Below are 24,598 nucleotides of genomic sequence, written 5' to 3'. Positions count from 1 at the left end.
CCCCACGACGACATGGGGAGAACATGCAAACTCCACACACATGTAACCCAGGCGGAAACTCGAACCCAGGTCCCAGAGGTGCGAGGCAACAGTGCTAACCACTGCACCACCGTGCCACCCCATTTTAGATAAAATGCCTGCTAAATAAATATTAAAATGAAAATTATGGAGGGAGGGGCAAGTGGTCCCTTTTCGTGTTCCCACCTGTAATTATCAGCATTATTCTTCATTCTCCAGACACACCAATCCACTTAGCCACAAATTTTGGGCCTACAAGAGAAGAACAGATTACCCAGAAGGAGTAGGGAGAAAGCAGGGGGGCATGAATCACACCACCAATGCTGGAGGCTTTGGTGCAGGGTGCTACCCACAGAGCCACTGCGCCTCAAACTATTCCAAGAAGTATTCTCTATAAGCAAGCTAAGGACTGAAACACAAAGGACCGGGGACTTGTTTATAGCTTACAATAGGATCCATGGCCAGAGACTTGGTTACAGGAAATCTGAACTTGTAACAGGCTTGTAATTACTCTGCCTCTGTTCCACAGCCCTGACGTGGGGATCTTGTACAGGATGGTTAATTAGATTCCCGTTATCAGGTCATCTAAGATGCAACATGCACACGCATTTCTCAGTTATCTATGCTACAAAACTGATACGAATGTAAGAGCTCTGCAGCCCGGGGCCCTTGGATCCTGTGACATTAAGAATCGGTCGACTGACACCTACTGATTTGCCAACAGCCGCCAGCAAAGGGCCAGGCACTGTTTAGTCCTCCGTGAAAAATAACTGTTGGAATTTTTATTTCTCTTACCACAGTGCGTGCCGATAGCAGCGCGCTACACCCGTTTCCCTTTCGATTGATTGATGGGTTTTGTTTTCGCCTGAACCCGACGGTCGTGTGTTCAGAACGGTGTGTTTATTTCAGGTTACCGTTTCGTTTTACAACGTGCCTCAGAACGACAATAAATTCCTTATTGCGACAGGATTCCCCAGCGGGGATCGTCTGAGACCGAATAGCGCAAGAGGTAAGTCTGAAGTGATGGCAGAAATTACACAAGAGAACGCATTATTTACGGTTTAAATGCCATTTAATGCACAAGTACAAACAGACTTAATTAAGCAGTAAATACCTAAACTCTCTTTGCCATTCTACTGGAATTTAATAAATGTCACTGCAGAGAATTTAATTAAAGAAAAGAGGAAATGCAGGACAAAGACAGATTCAAGTTATTTTAGTGGATACACTTCACTTATAGATCAAGCAGCGCAATAATTAAGCAGCACTTTTCTGCTGGTACCAGCAAAAGATTAACTACGGTGGTTTAGAACTTATTTGCACTTAGCCATGTGAATCCACACCCCCCCCCCCCCGCCCCAGACACACACACACACACACACACACAAACTTGGACTATAAGTCTAAGAAAATGGAGATCCTAGAGGATCTCAAGAGTAATGACAGTCCTCCAGACCTCCATTAAACAGATAACAGCATCTGAATTAATGTCTATTATAATTTGTTGCTGTGCGCCAGAACTGCACAATCCTGCTTATGTTTTATTCATGTAACAGCTTTCTTAGTCTGGTTCTTAATGTGACAAATACTCCACGTGAACGACTAAGCGCAGACATGATTAAATGTATTGTAGCTAGAAGAGCAGACTAAAAGCAGTACTTGTTATATATTCATGTAAAAAGTGAAATGACTGCATCGGTCTATCTAGTAAACATCATCGAAACTGATGATGTGGGGATTTTGAAAACCACAATAAATAAATAACACGATCAATAAAATGTTATCTATTTGAAATAACTGTTCGTAAACATGACCGTGTTAAATCCTAATGAGTCCGACTTCCATTACAGCATTTAAAGTCTGGAAGTGCGTTTTACAGTTTCAGTAAAGTCGATTGAATAAATAAGCAACAAAGACCCAATCATACTATTTATCATCGCTACTAATTTGCGTCAGGGATGTTTTAAGTTGACACTGGAACTCAATTTCGCCGTTTTACTCTGCTATGTCTAAGGAACCGCCGATTTCAGCCTTTAAGAGACATTTTGCAGCGTATCAATCAGACGCCTGGTCCGGGAGAGAGACCTCCACGAACCCCCTCTACGATACCTTATTCGCAGCATCCCCGCACCCGCCCCCCCCCCCACGGGCTGCTCCTGAGAAAGCGGCGGCCGAGGCGCAGGCTGTTGCAACGGCCTGAAATTCCTCAGGGATTGGGGCAAAGATGAGTGAGGGCAGGAAAAACGAAAAGCGCTCCAGTCCACGTTCGGCTAAGCGATGTGCCTGAAAGTATAAGATCAAAATCAAGGAATAAAATAGCGCTGTTATTTCCAGTGTTTCCCAATTTACATAACTGTAAAAGTTAAAATGTTTCGTCTAAAGAGAATGCTGAATATAAGTGTATTTAAATGCAGCAGATTGTATTTCTTCGTCAAAGATTTCTCAGACAACACGAAGTTCTGTAAAAAAAAAAAAGTATGAATTTTAAATTAAGACACTACGCGTATAATATACGTATAAATAATGACAGTTTATGTTCTTTCCGACTAGTTAGTTTCCTGGAGAGGATCTGACTCTAGGTTAATGCTAGGTAAGGAGCGACATCTTTGTTCAAAAGTCTTTGCACTTTTGAGAGGATCTCAAAGCAAACGGCCGAAGCGCAGAATAGCGTGTAACTTTAACTACGTTTATGAACCAAAACATAAAGCAAACTTCATTTTACCACGGCAACACCGCATCTACACATTTACATTTAGAGTAATTGCTTCGTCCAAAATTATGACTAAAGTCCTAATTATAGGGTTTTAAACGAGTTGATCCAAAATCAAATGTTACGGGACAAAAAGAAGTTAAATCAGTTGCATCAACTTATCCAAAACTAAGTCACATTAAAAGTTTCGTGACAAGAATATAAAAAGAATATTTCAATAGTTGTGTGCATTTAATAATAAAACTGAAACAGAAGAATTACTAAACTATTTCTACGATTAAAAAAAATTGCTCGTACAACGTAACCAGTAAACACGTTCCTGTTTATTCTTTAATGCCTTGATGAAACCCTAGACACACTCGACTGTAATCAGTACAGCCCCTTTATTATCGCGACTTAATTCTTTTCATGCACAATATCCCGCCACTGTCCGAAGCTAAGCGGGTAACCAGATATTCAAAAACAATACGTAATCCCACAATGCACCGCTCCGGGATTTGCTGCATTACCTCATCCCATAAGGCACCACGACAAGAATCTTCTGGGTGGTTGTCTAGGAAACGCACCTTAGCGGAACGCCCAGTACGTCGGCTCCAGCCAATAAGAAGCAAGAGGCATGACATCATTGCTATTTTTAGAGTGGCAGCAGTAGCAGATAAGGTTAGCTTCCACGCTGGAGTTCAGAGTATATAGATCATTGCAGAGGAAGTGTTGGTGTCTGAGAAAGTGTGTAAACGCAGCACCAACTTCATTACTATCTTATTTTGATTCCGAGACATCAGGCTTGAGAAGGTTAGGGATCGGTACACGGGAACTTTACATAAGTTTTCGTTGCGTTCCAAATCTGACTCGCCTTCCCGGCCGGTTGTCCGAAACCGACATTTAAAACTGGATTAAGTGGGAGTAGCGACAGTTTTCCCGATCCGCAAGATCCCAGCGAAGGCGGCTGTTAAACTCTGAACTCTCAACAGGAAGCGGAGACTGTCCCGCGGCAGCTTGAGGAATCATTGAGCGCTACTTGTAAACTTTTGGAGAAGTTCCGATTCCCGAAGACCGCTGTCCCGCTGGTCACTCTTCTGCGTCTAACAAGATGGAAACTACTTTTTACGACGACTCTCTGAACAGCGCCTTCTCTCAGCACGGCAGTCCCGGCTACGGATACAACCACAGGGTGTCCAAGCAGACCATGACGCTCAACCTGACCGACCCCACGGGGAGCCTTAAACCTCACCTTCGGGCGAAAGCTAATGACATACTGACCTCCCCAGACGTGGGACTGCTGAAGTTAGCCTCCCCGGAGCTGGAGCGGCTCATCATCCAGTCCAGTAACGGTTTGATCACCACCACCCCGACCCCGACTCAGTTCCTCTGTCCGAAGAACGTGACGGACGAACAGGAGGGCTTCGCCGAGGGCTTCGTCAGGGCACTGGCGGAGCTGCACCACCAGCACATGCCCGGTGTCACGTCTGCCCCGCAGACCAGCGTCAACAGCGCTCTGGCACCCGTCTCCTCCGTGGCGGGCAGCACGGCTTACAGCTCCACCATGCGCTCCGACCCACCTGTGTATGCTGACCTGAACACCTTCAACCCGGCCATCAGCGCCGCGCAGGCGTCCGGCTACAGCGGCGCAAACTCGGCTCTCAGCTATTCCACAGCTGCGGCGCCCCAGCACCCCATCAGCACGCTGCCCGTCCAGCACCCGAGGCTGCAGACGCTGAAGGAGGAGCCACAGACGGTGCCCGAGATGCCGGGCGAGACCCCTCCGCTGTCCCCCATCAACATGGAGAGCCAGGAGCGCATCAAGGCTGAGCGAAAGCGCATGAGAAACAGGATCGCCGCCTCCAAGTGCCGGAAGAGGAAGCTGGAGAGGATCTCAAGGCTGGAGGACAAAGTAAAGAACCTAAAGTCGCAAAACTCGGAGCTGGCGTCCACGGCGAACATGCTGCGGGAGCAGGTCGCCCAGCTCAAGCAGAAGGTCATGAATCACGTCAACAGTGGATGCCAGCTCATGTTGACACAGCAGCTGCAGACTTTCTGAAGAAAGACACTCAGTAAAGGACTAAAGTGAAGTGGCAGTATAGCATATTGCGCATTACTGGCCAGACCGGGATCGCCTCTCGTCCCAGCGCCCAGGAGTTTCGGCGCGACAGGATGGGTGGGGGGGATTTTCCTAAACATGACAAAAGCTACAAACGGCACGTATTCTCACTGTTTTGTTTCATGCTGTTTTGTGGTAAGATGAGACTTAACCTTCTCTTCGACCAAGTCTTGCATGGACCCAGCCTTGGAGATCATTCAGTATTAAAGTGCGATAGATTAGCTGCCCGTTACGCTGCGCCAGTTCAAAGGCGTGTCCTGTAAAAGGCTTTTGATTTTAAAAGCTGCCCGACTCGAGTTATAAATGGACAATTCTTTTCTTAATTGTAATGAATTGTTAGAAGCTTCGAGTTTTCTTTTCTTCAAGTTGTTTAATGGGGTTTAACTCATTGTTACCTGTACATAATGCGAATCTGGAGTTATTTCAGTTTTCCATTTTAATACAGTAATTTTATGTTCTGAGCACCTCAGAAACTAATCAATATTTAAGAATTGTAATAAAGTGTAAAATTTTAACTCTTGTCTAATGGTCTTATCCCTGACTGTGTCCTTTTCAGAATGTTTGAGGTGTGATTCCCAAAACTCTGCTGTATAGGAGCAACCTGAATAGAAAAGATGGTTTCTTAGCCTAGTACATAGTTTACAAATATTGTAACAGGTCAGGTAGCATTCATATAATTGTTTTCATTTAAAAGGTATGGTCACATTTTAAAACAAGTGTTTTAAAGAGGGAGGGGGAGGTGAGGCAACTAATTTTGAATTGAACAATACAAGTAAGGTAGTTTGAAAGTTCTCTGTCCAAGCATTGACATCAGGCATGGGCATTTTAAGTTAAACTGTTCAGATCCAACACTCTGGAAGAATAATAGTGGGTAAAAAACAAAGTGAAAACTTTCTTTGGAAATGATCCCTGTGTTAAATCTGAACATGTTGGTTATTGCCAGTGGTTGTATTCCAGCAGATAATTATAGACAAAGTAAATCTTTGAAAACCCCGAATCACGTGGTGAAAAGTAGCAACGTGACTTTAAATTAATCACCGCTAGAGGGAGACGTTCCCCTACAGAAACTATAATAATCCCAACTTTAAAGTCTAAATCCATACTCAGTTAAACATTATGGTACACTTGAACGACTTCTGTCCTAAGATATTCAGAGGGACACACGTCTTGTTTCTAAACTGTTTTTTTTATCTGGTTTCCCAAACATGAGAGAACCTCCTGCAATGTACATTCCTAACCACAAAAGGCAATGAAGCGGTGAGAGTAGCTGAGTATGTGTTGTCCTGATAGCTGATATTCATTATCAGTCCCGGAAATGCACTTCTGATCGGCCCTCGACCGATAAACCACAAGTATGTGTGTTTCACTAGTGCTCAACTCACAGTATGTCACAGTGTGTAAATTAATGAATCTTCAGTGTAGGAGCCTGGTTTGAAAATCAACTACCTGCTGAAAACTGAATTGCGTAAAACTACTAATATATTGCATGAAATAACAATGATGACACAACTAAAATTAAATAAACAGGGTCATTTCATGCACAGGTTTCGATGTTATCGCTCTGTTCTAATAAATATCTGGCCATTTTTCATAACTGTTTATCCCGTATGGTGATCCGTGACTCTGGAGTCTGCCTAAGTTCATTGCAGGGGACACGTTCATGTATTATGAACAATGTGGAGACACAAATTCACCTAAATGCATTTTTGGAATGCAACCCACACACACATGGGCTCGGACATGCAAACTCCGCACATACAGAACTGGGGGCAGCGAATCGGACCCCCGTTCACAGAAGTGTGACCCTACTGTGCCACCAACAGGGCCCCTGCACTGCCTCATTATCACGACTGGACTGGGATTAAAAATTGCCCCTGGACTTCCAGGTCCAAGTTGGGGGGGGGGGGGCACTATAAGATCTTCTTGGGTGAGTGGGGTGTTTGTAGGGCTCCATGCAATAACATTTTTGCTGGTCCAGAACACAAACCCATCAGCCCACCAGGAGAAAGCCTGGTACTCCAGATGGCCTTTCAAGCCCAAATGAATATTGAAATCGGGGAGAAAAAAAAAGAAGTGATTTTTCATAACTAAATTCAGGTAACAGGTATATAGAAAAAATGTATCCTTCATTTGGAAAAGCAGCTCTGCATCCATTTTCTAATTTCTATGCTTGAGAAGGTCGCGGGGGGGCCTGGAGCCTATCTCAGGCAGCACGGGGGCCCTGGCTGGGGGACACTCTGAACAGGATGCCAGTCCATCACAGGGCACACACAGGTACATGCTAGCTTAACTGCCTGTCTTTGGACCACAGAAGTAAATTCACACAACATGGGCAAAGCTGGTATTCAAACCCTTCACCCTGGAGGTGTGAGGCAACAGCGCCCCCCTTTGAAACTCCATGATAAAAAGTACTTAAATATTTCATATTAAGACTAAAGTCACTTTAATTTCTTAACCTCTTTTTATTTGGATTTAACTTCTATACTGGATTACATTATAAAGATGTGGCTGACCATTCTCTAGTCTTCTTTCCTGAAAAGGAGAATAAAACAAACTGTTTCTCTCCCACAAAATATTCAAAGTTGTGTCCTGGAATAATTGCAAGAAGTTACAAGGTTGAAAAAAGAACAACACAAATAAGATTCATCTATTTTCAAAACATTTATCCTGTACTGAGTCACGGGGTACATTGAAAAACAAACACAAGGCAAGGGCGTGAATGAGTTGCCATAAGTATTTACACGGTTGCTGGGGGACATTAGGTGCTTGAGGGTGTGTTTTTGTGTTAGGTGGTTTTTAAGGAAGCGGGTTCTATTCATTAGCACAGCTATAGAGACGGTAACCTGTGTTACAGACAGGTGCACACATATTTGTATGCATTTTAGGAAAGGTATACGATACTAATCATTTTGTCACTGAAAGACGTGAAGCATTTTCTCTGAAGCTACCAGCATGCATGCAGGTAACATTTTCCCTAATCCCTATGCTATCGAAGTTGTTCAGATGATGAAGAAGGACCTGATCGAGGGCATTTCCAACACAGAAGTGCTGGTGAACCTACTGATTGACCGCGGCATACTTCCGGCAGAGAAAAAAGTCATGGTGCTTCACTATGGGACGAGAGAAGAGAGAAACTCACAGGTGCTGGACATGCTGGTGTCCCAAGGTGAGCGAGCATGTAGGTGCTTCTTCTACCCTTGTCTGAAGCAGGCTGAGCCCGACCTGTACCTCAACATCAGGACTTACGTGGGCCAAATTAATGAGAACGTCAGGGATGGCCGCAGGCAGCTGATTGGATACCTGCTTGAGCGGGACAAGGAAAATCCCATGGCGAAGACGAGAGAGGCGAGCCTTCAGAAAGGGGCACTGGCAGCACCGTCACTGCAAAAAGCGACGTTACAAATGGAGAGGCAGAAAGCTGCTGATGTGGTGCCAGAAGAAGCTGCCGTGAGACGGGATAAAAATGGCAACTTATTTGATGCAGCCGCAACAGGAGCGCTTTCCCTGCTGGAGGAGAACTTAAGGAACAAGGATGTCAACAATGTCAGGTCATCGGAGGAGACATTACTGCACGTAGCTGTCCGGCACGGCCAAGTCGCCATCGTGAAGTTCCTCCTCGGCAAAGGGGCTAAAGTCAATATGAAGGACGGCCAGGGCAGGACGGCACTGCACAGGGCCGCCGAGGTGGGCCACACGCCAACAACGCGGGCACTTTTGAAGGCAGGAGCTGATATCTATGCGCTAGATGAGCACTCAGAGATGCCTCTCAAGTTGGCGGTGAGGAACGGTCATCTCAGCGCAGCAAGAGCTATCGTGGAAGAGGAGGCAAAGAGCTTTAAAAACCGGAGGACTTTCCTGCATATGGCGGCCATGCAGGATGACTGCAGCTTGGTCCAGACTCTCTTGAAGAGCGGATCTGTCGTGGACGCAAAGGACGACGAGAGGAAGACTGCACTTCTACACGCCGTTAACCGAGGCTTTGAGAAAACTGCCAGAGTTCTTCTCGAAGCAGGTGCCAAGGTGAACTGGAACATCGTAGAGGCCGCATTTAGTCTCGGCGGCCAGTCCATGGTTAATGTTCTTCTGAAGCACACCAAGCAAGTGTCTCCCAGCACTCTCAAGGCGGCTCTTTTCAAAGCTGTGCAAAGGAACCTCGATGGTGTCGTAGATGTTCTGGTAGACAGAGGAGCCGATGTCAACGCTCTCAACAAGCTTCGGTACACACCTCTGCTTCTGGCTGCTGAGCTGGGCAATGAGGAAGCCTCCAGAGCTCTGATATGCAAGAAGGCCAGTGTTGAGGAGAAGCTGCCCAACCGTAACTCTGCTCTGCACCTGGCTGTTCAGAGTGGCAGTCTGAACATAACGAAACTCCTTCTAGAGAGGGGGCTGGATGTCAACGTAGTTGGGGCTCAGGAACACACACCCTTGCATCTGGCAGCCCGACACAACAGACATTCGCTGGTAGGGGTGCTGCTGCACGCAGGGGCTCGTGTCAACGCTGCTGGAGCAAAGGGACTCACGGCCCTGCACATGGCATGCCAGGAGAGTCACCCTGAGTCTGTGTCCGAGCTGTTAAAGGGGAAGGTGGACATTCATGCCCAAGATGGTCAAGCGAGGACGGCACTGCACTGGGCTGCGGCCCGGGCAGATCCCTCGGTGATACACATGCTCCTGTCTGCAGGTGCCAACGTCAACACTGCAGATAAGGAGAAGAGGATGCCCTTACACTTAGCTACCATGGAGGGCAGAGCTGAGGTGGTTTTGGCTCTGCTGGCCACCAAGGCTCACTTCAAGGCCAAGGACATGAACGGGTGCACTCCTTTACACTACGCAGCGGCCGGAGGCTGGGTAGCTGTGGTGACCATCCTCCTGTCCTCGGGGAAAAACAAGAACGTGAACGACAGGAATGTGTGGCGGAAGACACCTCTCCACCTGGCCTCAGAGCGCGGGCAGGCTGCGGCCATCGACCTGCTCCTGTCCAGCGGGGCCAACATTAACGCGTTGGATGGCAACAAGGACACACCACTGCACAGCGCCAGCCGCTGCGGGCACCTTACTGCTGCGGAAAAGCTGGCCAGTTGGACACAGGGCAGCAGAGCGGATCTGCGGGCAAAGAACAGGGTGCATAAAACACCACTGCAAGTGGCCCAGTCGGAGAGCACGAGAAGCCACCAGCACATAGCCTCCCTGCTGCAAAAGAAGATGTTCCTAATCTAGGACTAGGTTATCTCCTGTTCCAACCTGCATGATCCAACTTAAGATAGTATGCTTTTATAGGTCTAAAAATAGTTTATGATAAGATTTAGTTGGGAGTCACTGATTGAAATATTAGACCATCTATGTACATGACTTTATATAAAAGTGTGTGTCTCTGTAGATGAGAATTCTGTACCTGAGATTGGAAGGTCATTGGTTGAAATCCTGTAGATGGCAGACCGATGTCACCAGTGGACCCTTAACTTCAAATGCTCCAGGGACTTAGTGATCCTGATTTCCTAATTGATTAAAGTATAGTAAATAAATGTAAATAAATAATTCTTGTTTGCCTGTGTCTTGGTATAAATAATGCACCCTAGTTTGGACTTTTGCTTTTCCAAAAAAATGAATACCAGTTATTTTAAACATTCTTATTTCAATGCCATTTGCCCAGTGTTTGTGGCAAGAACATTTTAATGTTTTACAAAGTAGGAGCAAAACAGTTGCTCGAGACGCTAGATGGTTGCTAAGAAAAAAAGGGCCTTTCTACCAAATATGGGCAAAGGCATGTCACATGACAAGGAATCTCTGCTTCGGCGGTTTCCCCTCAGTGTTTGTCACATGACCGGATGTTGTGCTCTGCCCGCTGTTAGTAATTTTATCATGGCCAGGAACGAAGAGAAACAGTTCGGCAAACTTAACAGGCTTTGGCTCCAGAAGGAAAAAGAAGGTAAGAGGGTGTCGTCGTCGTGTTTGGGGGATTTTCTGCATTATATTATCTGTCAGAGAGAAACACAGAATAACAACATGTACCGACGAGCAACGTATAGAATGATGCGATGATAGTGACCATGGGTCCTCTTTTTGGGTACAGAAATCGTACAGAAATCTTAACATGTATGGAATTTCGCCTCTTCATGTTGCCATTTGCTTTCTACAGCATACTTTCGGTGTGCATATTTGCGTTTCTTTGACGCCTCTCTTTACGTACTGACCCCGGTGACCTTTTTGCAAAGCAAAAGTCATCCGTTGCTAAGGACAGTTAAATTAATGGTTACATATCCACATATGTATTGGTTTCAATAATTATTTAGCTTTCACAGTTATTATAGGCAAGCAGATGTCATAACTATACACACTGACGGTTTGTCCGGCAGGAGGGTCCTATCGCTGAATTGCATTTGTTCTGTGTATTAAACAGAAGGCCGAATTAAGGTTCCAGATAGACCTAAGCTGGTGAGTGTAGTTAACTTGTATTGTTAACTTCTATATCCTTCAGAAAGGATTATATGGTCGTGTTACATTGTTTGTTTTTCTGGATGCCCCTGATTACAGTCCTCCCTAAATACTGCTGCATCTGTGAAAAAGTGGATCCCAAGCATAAAGAATGAGATGGAGTACTACTTACAGGTATGAGTAGTGCTTCACGGCGCGGCTGCAGGCCTGTGTAACAATCGTCACGCAAACCTCACTTTCGGCCACCGGCCTCTCATTTCTTAGTGTGTGTGGCCATCTAGCGGATGTTATGCGACTTACACCAAAATAACCCGAAATAGAAACGGATTCGAAAGCCAAGTCTGGGTCCTCATCCCCCGCATTCCCCGGGTCACGTTGCGCTCCGTCCCGGAGCCGAGACTGTCCCGCATCCGCTTTTCCAGGATTAGTTGCACTCCGGGTGGTTTTAATGTTCCATGGTGTCCTTATTGCTCTACTCTCTTTTGCCCTTATCTGGAAATCCCGACTAGAACTAGAAGTGGTTTAATTTGCCTTTTGTGTATCCCGTGTAAGTTTTTCCACACATACAAATATATCAGGGATTTTTTAATAGCTTTACATAAGTAAATGCGAGAATTGTACCTTTAAGATTTGGGTGGGTTTTTTTTTTTCCTGACATATGAATTATTTGCATTGTTTTTGTCATTGCTGTAGCTTGACAGCTGCAGTCTGCTTTTCCTGCCGCTAATGAGTGTGTATTTTTGAGTTGGAGCATGTCCCATGAAGCAGAGAGCATGAGGTGGCTGACACACGTCCACGCTCCAAGCCACCATGATCTAAAATAGGAGCATCCAGAATGTTCACCGGGCTGGCTGCAGATTTCAGATATTGGGCCTGTAATCCTGCAGTTCCAGATCTGGAAATGATAGACAGTCAATGACCCTTTGTTTTTCCAGTCCCAATGACCTGAGGTTTGTCCTTCAGCAATCCCAACTGTCCCACTACCCCGAAAGGAAGATTGCGGAGTTCCACAAGCGTATCCAGGACCTTGAACGGGAGTACAAGCTGCATGTACGCAAACTCCGCACCCTTGACCCCACTTACAGACACCATCCCTGGACGCCCCGCGCTTACACCAAGAAACGGAATGGTGAGTCTGTCCTCCGTCGTGCCTGACCAACGCCTGGTAGGTCTATTGCCCTGAGGTCACAGACTGGGCTGATACTTGGCAGATGAAATTTAACACAGATAACTGTAAGGTAATCCATGCAGGGAGCAGAAATCTAAAGTACAGATATTTTATGGTCTGGATGCTGTTCAGCCAAATGGCTATTTCAATATTAGTTTAAATACTAGAACTCATGGCCGTAAGTGGAAATTAGCGGGAGAACATTTTAAAACAAATTTGAGGAAGCACTTCTTTACACAGCGTGTAGTTAGAGTATGGAATAGTCTTCCTGCTAGTGTAGCGGAAGCTAAAACCCTGGGTTAGATAAGATAGATAAGATTTGAACAACTCTGAGCTATTAGTTAAGTTCTCCCCAAATTAGCTTGATGGGCCAAATGGCCCCCTCTCGTTTGTAAATTTCTTATGTTCTTATGGACATAAGCACCACCTGCAGGCTGTGTGAGCCCCCCCCCCCCTTTTTACCTACATGCCCACAGTGTCTTGCACTCCTAACCCCAACCCCCAGAGCTCAGTGCTGAGTCACTTGTTAACACATTTGCACAGAATTTATCCAAAGCGGCAGTTTTCAGTATAAAGTGAGATATTTTCAGTTACTTAATCTGCCTTCAGTATCTCAGAAGTCATCCATTGCAGGAGGTTCACCCACCAGGTTCTCCATCATTAGGTCCCTCTCATTGCGTTTGTGACATGCGGTCAGGCTGTTTTTCATCACCTCTTCACTGATATATACATACATACATCCACACGCATATGCAGTAGTGGAAAAAGTGTTCAGTGTTTATACTTAAGTAATAGTACAAATACCACACCAAAATGTTACTCAAGTTAAAGTCATCCAGCAAAATACTGCTCAAGTAAAAAGTGGGGGGAAAAAACTGGTTTTAAAAGTGTTTAATTTTTTATTTCTGTGATCTTTTATTATTTTTATTGTCCCATGTGAGTAAACCCTATGTTTTTTGGGGGGGGCGGTTATTAGTTGTTCATAGTGTTAAAGGGAAAATGGGGAAATGTCTGCCAAATGTTCATTGTACTCAATCTTTCTATTGACATCTCCAATAAAAAAATATATATAAATTGAATATAAGTGTTTAATATTCAAAAGTACTACACCGGGGGTATTCAACTAAAATTTAAAGAAGTCCAGTTAGAGAAAACGTCTTGAAGCAAAGGTCCGGAAGATCATTATGTCTAACTATTTAGTGTGAAATACACTCACCTAAAGGATTATTAGGAACACCATACTAATACGGTGTTTGACCCCCTTTCGCCTTCAGAACTGCCTTAATTCTACGTGGCATTGATTCAACAAGGTGCTGAAAGCATTCTTTAGAAATGTTGGCCCATATTGATAGGACAGCATCTTGCAGTCGATGGAGATTTGTGGGATGCACATCCAGGGCACGAAGCTCCCGTTCCACCACATCCCAAAGATGCTCTATTGGGTTGAGATCTGGTGACTGTGGGGGCCATTTTAGTACAGTGAACTCATTGTCATGTTCAAGAAACCAATTTGAAATGATTCGAGCTTTGTGACATGGTGCATTATCCTGCTGGAAGTAGCCATCAGAGGATGGGTACATGGTGGTCATAAAGGGATGGACATGGTCAGAAACAATGCTCAGGTAGGCCGTGGCATTTAAACGATGCCCAATTGGCACTAAGGAGCCTAAAGTGTGCCAAGAAAACATCCCCCACACCATTACACCACCACCACCAGCCTGCACAGTGGTAACAAGGCATGATGGATCCATGTTCTCATTCTGTTTACGCAAAATTCTGACTCTACCATTTGAATGTCTCAACAGAAATCGAGACTCATCAGACCAGGCAACATTTTTCCAGTCTTCAATTGTCCAATTTTGGTGAGCTCGTGCAAATTGTAGCTTCTTTTTCCTATTTGTAGTGGAGATGAGTGGTACCCGGTGGGGTTTTCTGCTGTTGTAGCCCATCCGCCTCAAGGTTGTGCATGTTGTGGCTTCACAAATGCTTTGCTGCATACCTCAGTTGTAACGAGTGGTTATTTCAGCCAAAGTTGCTCTTCTATCAGCTTGAATCAGTCGGCCCATTCTCCTCTGACCTCTAGCATCAACAAGGCATTTTCGCCCACAGGACTGCCGCATACTGGATGTTTTTCCCTTTGCACACCATTCTTTGTAAACCCTAGAAATGGTTGTGCGTGAAAATCCCAGTAACTGAGCAGATTGTGAAATACTCAGACCGGCCCGTCTGGCACCAACAACCATGCCACGCTCAAAATTGCTTAAATCACCTTTCTTTCCCATTCTGACATTCAGTTTGGAGTTCAGGAGATTGTCTTGACCAGGACCACACCCCTAAATGCATTGAAGCAACTGCCATGTGATTGGTTGATTAGATAATTGCATTAATGAGAAATTGAACAGGTGTTCCTAATGATCCTTTAGGTGAGTGTATATTTAAGTAGCTTATTAGTTGTATCAATATTGCATGTAATCAGTACCTATCTGTCAAAACAAATTAATTCAGTACAATTCAAAAATGTTTTGACAATATTTATTGTCACTTGACATACAACTTTGGCCAGCTGGCTGGAGTGAGACTTTCAATTCGAGATGTCTGCACACATATGTAACAGTTCTTACCTTGTACATAGTCTGCTTTTGTATTTAACCGTGTAAATACACCTTTGACGTAGCTAATTTTACGTTTTATAATGGAATAATATAGATTTGCCGTAAGATTTCCAGCGTGAGTCTGAAAGTGTCATGCCAGATGCTTGAGATTTGGCAGCCATGAAAATGTACATTTTTTGTTTCACCTGAGTTTATTTATATAACAGATAATATTACTTTATACATATGTTAAAAAGCAGAAACTTCAACGAACATGAAATCACCAATAAACTATGTCTATTTATCCAACATGCAGTCACTCTGTTAGGAACATTACTGCTTTTTTGTTGCTGGTGTTAACTTCTCTGCTGCTATTAACACTAATGGCACATTAGCGCAGACAAAGGGCTGCATAAGCCAAACGATGTCTTGCTTGGCGGTTGAAGGTGTTTGACATTCATTGGCGTGGGAAACGGCGGTTCTACTGCTAAACCTCTAACGAAAACACTACAAACGCTGCGCCGGTTAAAATAGAAGCGTCCCGTCAGGTTTTAAATAATAACTAAATGTTTTGCCTGTTGGTCCAGGTCTGTATGGGACGGCTTCTGGGTCCGGACCCGGACCACGGTCCGCCTGTTAGTGACCTCTGTACTACACGTACAAATCTATTACTCTTAGAAAATGCAACTTATCCTTTTGAGGTTAAGTTACATTGTATCACAGTATGGAAAACCTGTTTTTTTTTCTACTTATTCAGAAAGGGGGTGAACTCTGCAGTGTAAACTTCTGCATATTAGCAGAATGACGTTGCATTTTTTTCTTTCTGTGGAAAATGAAAAAAATCGATTTACCAAACAGATTTAAAAATGAATTATAAACATGTGGCAGAATGGTACCTTGAGACCTCTTATAAGCGATGAATGAGCCAACAAAATCCCTCATCCTCCACTAGGAAAGATGACCCATATTTCAGTAGCTGTCTTCTTTTTTTAGCTCTGGTGCTGCTATTGTTAACCAGTGTATAGTGCATTTCTGCATATTGTTGCATCCTCATAAGGATAATTGTAACACGAAATAATAATACTAATAATGAGTAAAATGTATTGCTCAAGAGCCATGAGAGAAAAAACACACGATTCACATTTTCCCCAGAATCATATATTATGATTGGGTGAGTAACAATGATCTCATGCAGAATGCGCTGGAGCAAAAAGTCAAGTGAAAGTAAAAGTTGCATCAACTTAAAATACTCAAATATATCCAGCATATTCCTAATTACTAAATACAGGATAGAAGTATTTGTACTTCATTACGTTACACCTCCGTATATATATTTGGGACGGTGTGAACTGGGACTTCGCCATCTTGCTCATTTGACTTTCTCTGCTGGCCTCTGTAGGATGGGTTCCCCTTTTGAGTCTGGTTCCTCCCAAAGTTTCTTCTTACTAGGGTGTTTTTCCTTGCCTCTGTTACTTCTGACTTGCTCACTGGGGCTTTGGGCAGGGATAATGTAACGCACTTTGAGACAATGTCATATTGTGATCATGTGCTATACAAATAAAATTGAATTGAAATGAAAATATATATATAAAAATATATATTGTTATATATAGTTTTATTTGACAGTGAAATAAGTCAAAAACTGTTACTGTATTCTGTTTATATTTTATCTTGGGTATGAATGCATGTATTTTATTTTCCATAAAACATAATATGATTGTGTACAGCGTGTAAAGTTGGTTGAGTATTGTTGTGTGGATGAATTTTATTTATCAATGTCCTTTTGTTTCTAGCGAAAATGCCATGTAATTCGGAGATCCCTGACCCCCCAAGCTTGGAGAGTGTAGACACTGATGGAGCATGGAGGACCGGTGGTGAAGATGAACAGTCCTCGGGGACTTCAGGCCCCCAGGACCTGCCAGGCCAGGATCAGCCCTTGTCCTTCAACACGGACCGGCTGCCCCTGATTGTCGGCAGATCACGAGCGGGGAGTGGCAGCCGTGGAGCCGACGGCCTGACCCAGGCCCTGCTGTCTGGCCTGCCCAACCTCCAGAGCTCTCCGTTAGCCCAAGCCCTGTCAGCACAGAGGGGGGGCGTGGCGGCGGCTACCAGTTCCAGCTGTGCTCCTCAGAACACACCACATGTCCTGGGGCTGGCCTCTTACTGGTCCTCCGATGAAGACACCTGACTTACTAGCCAGCCAATAGCTAAAGGTTCTGAATCATGGATGTTTAGGGAGTGCCATCTTTGTTAATACAGCTGGGATAGCCGGCCTCAGTGTGGTGCTATCTAACTTTGCGCTATGTTTATCGTAGCTTTTTAGTGTAAGACAAGCACAGCTGGCCTGCACTTTCCTGCCTATTCGAGATTAAACGGCAATGATGCCTCCCTCAACCTCGAAGGGTCTGGTTGGTTTCATATTCATTTTTTGACTACTGCTACCCATCTTATCATTATCGCTCAAGCTAACGGTAGGAAACATGCTGACTCAAAAGTCCCACATCTAGCTGGTTTTACTATTATTTTTTTTAAACATGCCGATGTGTGCTTTGGCGCTACCCACAGCGGACCCCAGACGCACCCTCCCGATCTGCATGCTGCTGCTGCTGGCTTATGTTTCCGAGAACTGAGCGATATTCTGCAATTCGGATGCGATCTTTTAGTCATTCGGGGAGCTGCCCACTCACCTGGAGCCAGGAGTTCATATTCTGGAAGTTCTGGAGAACAACCTAAGCCTAAGTCTGGTGTCTGTGGACAGTCTGCTTTTAATCCCTTTCTTGTTTGTGGTGACCTGTATTCCTGGAGTAGTCCACCTATGGTGTAGTGTACGTGCTCGGGTTTGTTTTCAATATGCCCAGTTTGTTTCATTGTTTTGACCTTCTGTGTAGAGACTTTTTGTTTCTTAGTAATGTCTGATGCAGATATTTAATGTTATTAGGGAAAAATTTGCCATTGTTTCCAGATAGATTGGTTATTAAAGCTAAGTAGAAATATTCACTTGGTTGCAGCAGGACCATGACGCAGGGAAATTATTCAATAGCATAAACTCATAAACAAATATAAGACCTAATCTTTTTTTCAGAAGAAGCCACCGTGACTGATGTGGTCCATGGAAACTGTTCTTTGAGTACAAAGAGAGTATGCATCAAGAAAGCGCCCAATTCCGGTAAATTTCACATGACATTGTCAGGTTCTTGCAGGCCCCTTTTGCAGAGCAAGCAAAGTGACGTCAGGACAGCGAGAAGGGTTGGGGTCTGGTTAGACCACAAAGCAAATGTTCCCTCAGCTAAAGCTCTCATGAATTTAATCCTGAAACTCATCAGCGAGCTATTTCATGTGGCAACTCGCCGAGACGCCTGTTAGGTTTCACGTCCCTGAAGTTAATCACACCGTTTCTATGTGGTTATGCACAGAACTCAGTAAATCTAAGCTCAAATGCCTGGATGTTTGAGACGTCCAGGTACCTTTACACTGGACACACCTTTGAGGCAAAGTGCACATATCTTGGCGGCATTTTTCTCTCTATACTTTTAGCGGTCACCGAATCAGTTTGGTTTTCGCCCTGCACATGCAAAGCGGGCAGCTGTTCTGAGCACCAGCTCACCTGTCTCAAAGTTTCTGATTCTTGGAAAAGTCTTCCTGTGACATGGGCACCTTTCCGAGAAGCCCTGTCCAAGGTGACCTTCAAAGGCATCGTCTCCCCCTGTCACGTCTCTGCTGATGTCATCCTGTCTGAAGCACCAACAGAGCATACCTGCATTACCTGAAGAAGGCATATTAATCAGTAGATTATGAAATGATGCGAGAATGTCTTGTGTGTAACCTGGTTAGTGTCCCTGACTGATAATGGTGTTGGTTGTTTATGGTCATTTTGGTCTTAGTAACATCTCTCTGCATTGAGTGGTTACCAAATAGTTGTGTTAGATGTTGATTCGCTGCTTTCATTAGCCAATAGTTGCTCTTCAGTGCTTGTCAGGGTTTGGTGAGTGTGTCAGAGGCGTGACAGGGGCGTGTGGGTGGCCGGCGTGAGTTTCACTTCAGAGCCGTGTTATAAAGTTGAAGTGACAGGACGCGATGCCTTCCCCTGAAGATCACAGAGCCAGCTCTCCACGCATGGCAGGCATGGAATACGACCACCGGCACATGCACCCTCCGGTCTTTCTGGTGGACCGAGGCGGCCTGGCGTCGGCGCCGGGCCTGCCCGGAGATCCCGGCCTGGTGCCCTGCTGGACGTTCCCCCCAGCCCGAGCAAAGCGCAAGAGGGGCCACGGGCGTGGGTGCATGGTCCTGATGGGGCTGCTGACGCTGCTGCTGCTGTTTGGTGCGATGGCGCTGGGCGCCTACCAGATACTGAGGCTGCAGTCTGAGCTGGCACAGCTGAAACAGGTTAGCACCGTTATCTGAAAGCCCGCATCTGACGCCTGCTCAGTCTGGTCAGGCTATCGCTGATTTCTATGCTGACAAGAGATAATTTTAAACCAATTCCTGTTTTCATGCTTTTCCAGTTCAATAACTTTTTCAGATATCAAATTTTTTTGTACGCAAATTTTTTTTACCTTATTACACCTTCTTTTATTCTTAATTGGAATACACAACACTCAAATTCTCTTTTTTTATGAATACTGAACCCTGGAAAGTGTGTGGGAAGAGCTGAAGGGGTGTTATTCCAAAATCAAGTATGTTTTGCGCCTCCTCATTTGGGCATTTTGTGTTGTGTAGTAAGTTTCATGTGACATTTAAAGTCTCGAGACCAGAACTGCGTCTTCAGCTGTGGTCACGGCCAGACCGGTGTGACAGGAAGTGTCTGTCACAGTCCCTCAATTTGAACAAGCAAGCCGGCACCCCGCCTTTGCACTTCATAACTCTCGTTTTCTCATAATTGCAGGACTTCAGTGCACAAAATGAGGGCACAGTCTCTGAGAAGTTGACCGGTAAGCCCTTGGCCCGTTTCCTGCGTGTGCACATAGGGTTCTGGGTCATTTGTAGATGTGCTAAGCGGCTTTTTTTTTTTTTTTGCGCCCTGCTCTTTAAGAGGAATTTGCATAAATTCCGTTTTGGTGGTTGGTTGGGGGGGGGGGGATTCTCTGTTGCGCATGATGATGCCTCCTGACTCTGTTTGCGCTATCGCAGACCTTCGAGAGACCGATTCCCACCACGACGGGCTGAGGCAGGCAGCTCACCTCACGTGTAAGTAGAAAAAAAGGGACGAAAGGCCAACATTCACGTTACGGAAAAGGCATCAGCAGGCAGGGCTGTTTGCCAAGTATGAGTACAGACATAGTGGAATTCCTTAGTTTTCACATGTCCCATCTTCTCTTTTGAGCCATGCACACACATATATGCACATTCGATTTGAAAAAAGGAAATTCAGTTATTTCAAACTGATCAAAAGTGTATTTGTTCATGAAGCAGCCTGCATGCGAGACGGAACGAACATTCGGCTGATTTTGTGGTGCGTTTGGTTCTTCAGTTCAGCTTCCCAAGGATAAGCAGGCAAAGACACTGGAATGGGAGCCCCAGCACGGACGAGCCTTCACTCAGGGTGTGGTCTACCGGGACGGGGCCCTGCAGGTGAAAGAGGCGGCCCTCTACTTCGTCTACTCGCGGGTGGAGTACATGGCCAGGCAGTGTCCCGACAAAGACGCCCTCATCCACGTCGTCTTCAAGAGGGGCCAGAAGGACCAAAAGCCACTGGTGCTCTTGAAGGGCCATTGCGAGGGTTACTGCCAGCAACAGCAGGATGGCTACTGGTCCACCAGTAGCTACGTGGGCGCCGTGCTCCACCTGGACCAGCAGGACCAGATCTTTGTCAACGTGTCCAAGCCAGGCCTGCTCAGCCACAACTTCGATGCAAATTTCTTCGGACTCTTCAAGATCTAAGACTGCTGCACCATGAATTCTATCACCTTCCATCAGTTTGCCCTGACCAAATGAAAGCTGTAAGCCATCTTGGTAACACAGGTTATAAATCCTTTAGCTAATATGAACAATTTATTTTTTGGGGGTTATCATGGCTTGGTTTGCGGTTTACAAGGAAATGAAAACTCACTGTGAGTTCACTGTGGTATTTGGTGTAGATATTAGTAGCAGGGGTATAAATGTGTAAAGATTTCAAACACTAACATGGTGCTAGATCATTATTACAAGTACCTAGATATTTATATGAGATCTGATTCTGGTGAAATCGGGTTTAGATTTGAATGTATGTTCTTATGAACAAAAAATTAATTTAATGCTCTTCCAACCAACAAATGCTTTTCCAACCAATATATTTTTTGCTATATGGAATAAAATGCATACTTTGTAATATTTATAAATAGTGAGGACTGAATAATGTGAATGAATAACTCATATTTGTTCATGATTAAGCTGTACAAATAAATTGTTTACCACCAGGGCCTGGTTCTAGTTAAAATGCCTCCAATATGGTATTTTGGATCCTGTGGGTTTTTCAAATAGATATTGCTGATCGATCAGCTGTGTGAAAAAAATGGGCCCAAGTCAGATTGAGTAAATTAGTGATGTCAGTCAAGTTTCAGACATTACTGTTTCGCTCTGACTTCTTTCCTGTGCTATAATTGGGTGGGGGGTGCTACCTATTTCCTGCAGGCTGTTTCAGCTGAGGCTGCATCATCTCTATACTCACTATTTATTATTTAAAGGTGGCCTTTCCAGCCACCCGGTCCAGGGGAAAGACTGCACACAGACTGACCACCAACCTCCATCAAATTTACCATTTAAATAATTTTTTTTTTCTCTCTCATATTCTTACCACTACTATGACTGGTGTGCAGTTTTGCACAGTCAAGTCACCACTGGAACATTCAAGACCATTGCACATTATATAAATTCAATTTATTTTTATATGGCACCTTTAACAACACAGTTGCCTCAAGGCTCTAGACCGGGGGGGTATTTTCCGTACGTTGCTTAAATCATCCGAGATCGCTTGGATCCGAAATCATCTTGGATGAGTTAATGCCGGTGAAACTCATCTGGGATAAGTTGGTTTTTCAAACGCAGCTGTTTAGTAGATCTAGCTGGATCCATTCATCTGAGATTGAAAAGCCCATATACACTCACCTAAAGGATTATTAGGAACACCATACTAATATGGTGTTTGACCCCCTTTCGCCTTCAGAACTGCCTTAATTCTACGTGGCATTGATTCAACAAGGTGCTGAAAGCATTCTTTAGAAATGTTGGCCCATATTGATAGGATAGCATCTTGCAGTTGATGGAGATTTGTGGGATGCACATCCAGGGCACGAAGCTCCCGTTCCACCACATCCCAGAAGATGCTCTATTGGGTTGAGATCTGGTGACTGTGGGGGCCATTGTAGTACAGTGAAGTCATTGTCATGTTCAAGAAACCAATTTGAAATGATTCGAGCTTTGTGACATGGTGCATTATCCTGCTGGAAGTAGCCATCAGAGGATGGGTGCATGGTGGTCATAAAGGGATGGACATGGTCAGAAACAATGCTCAGGTAGGCCGTGGCATTTAAACGATGCCCAATTGGCACTAAGGGGCCTAAAGTGTGCCAAGAAAACATCCCCCACACCATTACACCACCACCACCAGCCTGCACAGTGGTAACAAGGCATGATGGATCCATGTTCTCATTCTGTTTACGCCAAATTCTGACTCTACCATTTGAATGTCTCAACAGAAATCGAGACTCATCAGACCAGGCAACATTTTTCCAGTCTTCAACTGTCCAATTTTGGTGAGCTCGTGCAAATTGTAGCCTCTTTTTCCTATTTGTAGTGGAGATGAGTGGTACCCGGTGGGGTTTTCTGCTGTTGTAGCCCATCCGCCTCAAGGTTGAGCGTGTTGTGGCTTCACAAATGCTTTGCTGCATACCTCGGTTGTAACGAGTGGTTATTTCAGTCAAAGTTGCTCTTCTATCAGCTTGAATCAGTCGGCCCATTCTCCTCTGACCTCTAGCATCAACAAGGCATTTTCGCCCACAGGACTGCCGCATACTGGATGTTTTTCCCTTTGCACACCATTCTTTGTAAACCCTAGAAATGGTTGTGCGTGAAAATCTCAGTAACTGAGCAGATTGTGAAATACTCAGACCGGCCCGTCTGGCACCAACAACCATGCCACGCTCAAAATTGCTTAAATCACCTTTCTTTCCCATTCTGACATTCAGATTGGAGTTCAGGAGATTGTCTTGACCAGGACCACACCCCTAAATGCATTGAAGCAACTGCCATGTGATTGGTTGATTAGATAATTGCATTAATGAGAAATTGAACAGGTGTTCCTAATAATCCTTTAGGTGAGTGTATATCGAGTATGTGTGTGTGTGTATGTATGGATATATATGTGTGTGTGTGTTAATTTTATGTATATGAAATGTAGGATATCTTTAATATAAAACATTCCTTTTGAAGCTAATAAGAAGAAGGCAGAAAAAAACCTTTGGAAATTCTGGGTAATGAGAATATTAGTGTGATTTTTTAATTCCTTATAGAACTGTAATTTTATTGCGTATACATTATAATGCAATGGCATAAAATGCCTCTTTATTTGCCTGCAATCGCAGGTGTCCGGGAAAAACAATTGCGAATTGCCTGGCAAACTCTACTCATTGATATATTTTCCACATCGCCTACAGTTTACAAAAAAGTGCTGTTTCCACAATATCTCAAGGCGATGCACATTGTCTGTGTGGCTGTGAGAGCCTGACTTCGCCTAGTTGGACTTCCACTATACGGAGCTCATAAGTCTTTAAGATAAAATATTCCATCTCGGCTGAAGCGGTATCTGTCGAAAAGAATATCATCCGACAACAATAAAAGATCTTGCCGAACGCGCAAAACCCTCTCAATTTGAAATTCCCTTATTATTATTTGTGCACCGATTGCAATTGGTGGCTCATCCATGAATGGCGAGGCCATGACTGAACGGATTTCCATGCACGGACACCGATCAAGTGCGTGAGCTAATCCTTGTTTACATAGAACAAACCTGCTCCGAGCAGGTTTGAGGATTTGGATGTGCTGCTATGACAACACATCCAGCAAGAGTTTTGAAAAACCGACAGATCCAGGATCATGCCAAATCATCAACAATTACATCCGGCTAAATGAGTAATCCATGTACGAAAAATACCCCCCCAGGGGTGGTCAATATTATCAAGTATGGGCTATTGTGTATGCAGGTTTTCGCTGCAACTCCCTAATTCAATAACTGATTAGAGGACTGATCAGCTGAAGAGTCCTCACACCTGTGTCTGAACAGCTCACCTAGAGGTCATCCCAAAACCCTGCATACACACTGGCTCTTTGCGGCTGATCAGTCAAACTTGTATTGAGACATGAAAGAAAATCCCATGCCATTGGCTGTTTTCAAAGGGACAGAGCATTTCCAAGAATTCCATTGGGTGTTACCTACATGGGAAAGGCCATTCTAAAAAGGGCTGCGTCCTGCTGTTTAAATCATGCCACTGGGCCATACTTATAGATCATCTGACATCCACAAACCCCCGTATGATTTCAACAGAAATCTATAAATAGAAACTCTCAAAAGAGAACGCAGAAATATATGAGCATAAAATGTAAATCTT

At 44.6% G+C, this 24,598-nt stretch overlaps 4 protein-coding genes across 6 annotated transcripts; all 4 read left to right on the top strand.

The window, feature by feature from the left end:
* Window positions 1–752: 752 nt before the first annotated feature.
* Window positions 753–10,361, top strand: caiap (CARD- and ANK-containing Inflammasome Adaptor Protein). 2 transcript variants are annotated; one of them, XM_072699427.1, is made up of 2 exons: window positions 753–1,027; window positions 7,822–10,361. In XM_072699427.1, the coding sequence occupies exon 2, from the start codon at window positions 7,830–7,832 to the stop codon at window positions 10,041–10,043; it is 2,214 nt and encodes a 737-aa protein (XP_072555528.1). In that variant the 5' UTR covers window positions 753–1,027; window positions 7,822–7,829; the 3' UTR covers window positions 10,044–10,361. The 2 variants fall into 2 exon arrangements, with proteins under 2 accessions (XP_072555528.1, XP_023650357.2); XM_023794589.2 differs by lacking the exon at window positions 753–1,027 and having other exon boundaries at window positions 6,738–10,361.
* Window positions 3,359–5,341, top strand: jun (Jun proto-oncogene, AP-1 transcription factor subunit). Its single transcript, XM_023794534.2, has one exon. It carries the CDS (start codon window positions 3,819–3,821, stop codon window positions 4,764–4,766), a length of 948 nt encoding a protein of 315 aa, XP_023650302.1. The 5' UTR covers window positions 3,359–3,818; the 3' UTR covers window positions 4,767–5,341.
* A 238-nt stretch (window positions 10,362–10,599) lies between the features above and the next one.
* LOC111834819 (uncharacterized) lies at window positions 10,600–17,418 on the top strand. 2 transcript variants are annotated; one of them, XM_072699428.1, is made up of 6 exons: window positions 10,600–10,752; window positions 11,224–11,258; window positions 11,358–11,432; window positions 12,222–12,387; window positions 14,232–14,288; window positions 16,811–17,418. In XM_072699428.1, exons 1-6 carry the CDS (start codon window positions 10,644–10,646, stop codon window positions 17,203–17,205), a joined length of 837 nt encoding a protein of 278 aa, XP_072555529.1. In that variant the 5' UTR covers window positions 10,600–10,643; the 3' UTR covers window positions 17,206–17,418. The 2 variants fall into 2 exon arrangements, with proteins under 2 accessions (XP_072555529.1, XP_023650303.2); XM_023794535.2 differs by lacking the exon at window positions 14,232–14,288 and having other exon boundaries at window positions 10,610–10,752.
* Window positions 17,419–18,149: 731 nt separating this feature from the next.
* faslg (Fas ligand (TNF superfamily, member 6)) lies at window positions 18,150–21,432 on the top strand. Its single transcript, XM_023794536.2, has 4 exons — window positions 18,150–19,403; window positions 19,903–19,948; window positions 20,148–20,204; window positions 20,488–21,432. Exons 1-4 carry the CDS (start codon window positions 19,092–19,094, stop codon window positions 20,895–20,897), a joined length of 825 nt encoding a protein of 274 aa, XP_023650304.2. The 5' UTR covers window positions 18,150–19,091; the 3' UTR covers window positions 20,898–21,432.
* Window positions 21,433–24,598: the final 3,166 nt, after the last annotated feature.

Source organism: Paramormyrops kingsleyae, chromosome 15, assembly GCF_048594095.1.
Source record: "Paramormyrops kingsleyae isolate MSU_618 chromosome 15, PKINGS_0.4, whole genome shotgun sequence".
In the NCBI taxonomy this organism is placed as follows: domain Eukaryota; kingdom Metazoa; phylum Chordata; class Actinopteri; order Osteoglossiformes; family Mormyridae; genus Paramormyrops; species Paramormyrops kingsleyae.
The sequence above is the reverse complement of the archived record's forward strand: the minus strand, read 5'-3'. Positions and strand labels throughout refer to the sequence as shown.

What these genes read in the sequence shown, in the direction of transcription:
- jun (XM_023794534.2), top strand. Translation starts at nt 3,819, where the DNA reads ATGGAAACTACTTTTTACGACGACTCTCTGAACAGCGCCTTCTCTCAG.
- caiap (XM_023794589.2), top strand. Translation starts at nt 7,779, where the DNA reads ATGCATGCAGGTAACATTTTCCCTAATCCCTATGCTATCGAAGTTGTT.
- LOC111834819 (XM_072699428.1), top strand. Translation starts at nt 10,644, where the DNA reads ATGACCGGATGTTGTGCTCTGCCCGCTGTTAGTAATTTTATCATGGCC. An exon ending in GCTCCAGAAGGAAAAAGAAG is followed by an intron (nt 10,753 to 11,223) that starts GTAAGAGGGTGT and finishes TGTATTAAACAG; the next exon opens with AAGGCCGAATTAAGGTTCCA. An exon ending in TTCCAGATAGACCTAAGCTG is followed by an intron (nt 11,259 to 11,357) that starts GTGAGTGTAGTT and finishes CCCTGATTACAG; the next exon opens with TCCTCCCTAAATACTGCTGC.
- faslg (XM_023794536.2), top strand. Translation starts at nt 19,092, where the DNA reads ATGCCTTCCCCTGAAGATCACAGAGCCAGCTCTCCACGCATGGCAGGC. An exon ending in AGTCTCTGAGAAGTTGACCG is followed by an intron (nt 19,949 to 20,147) that starts GTAAGCCCTTGG and finishes GCGCTATCGCAG; the next exon opens with ACCTTCGAGAGACCGATTCC. An exon ending in GCAGGCAGCTCACCTCACGT is followed by an intron (nt 20,205 to 20,487) that starts GTAAGTAGAAAA and finishes TTGGTTCTTCAG; the next exon opens with TTCAGCTTCCCAAGGATAAG.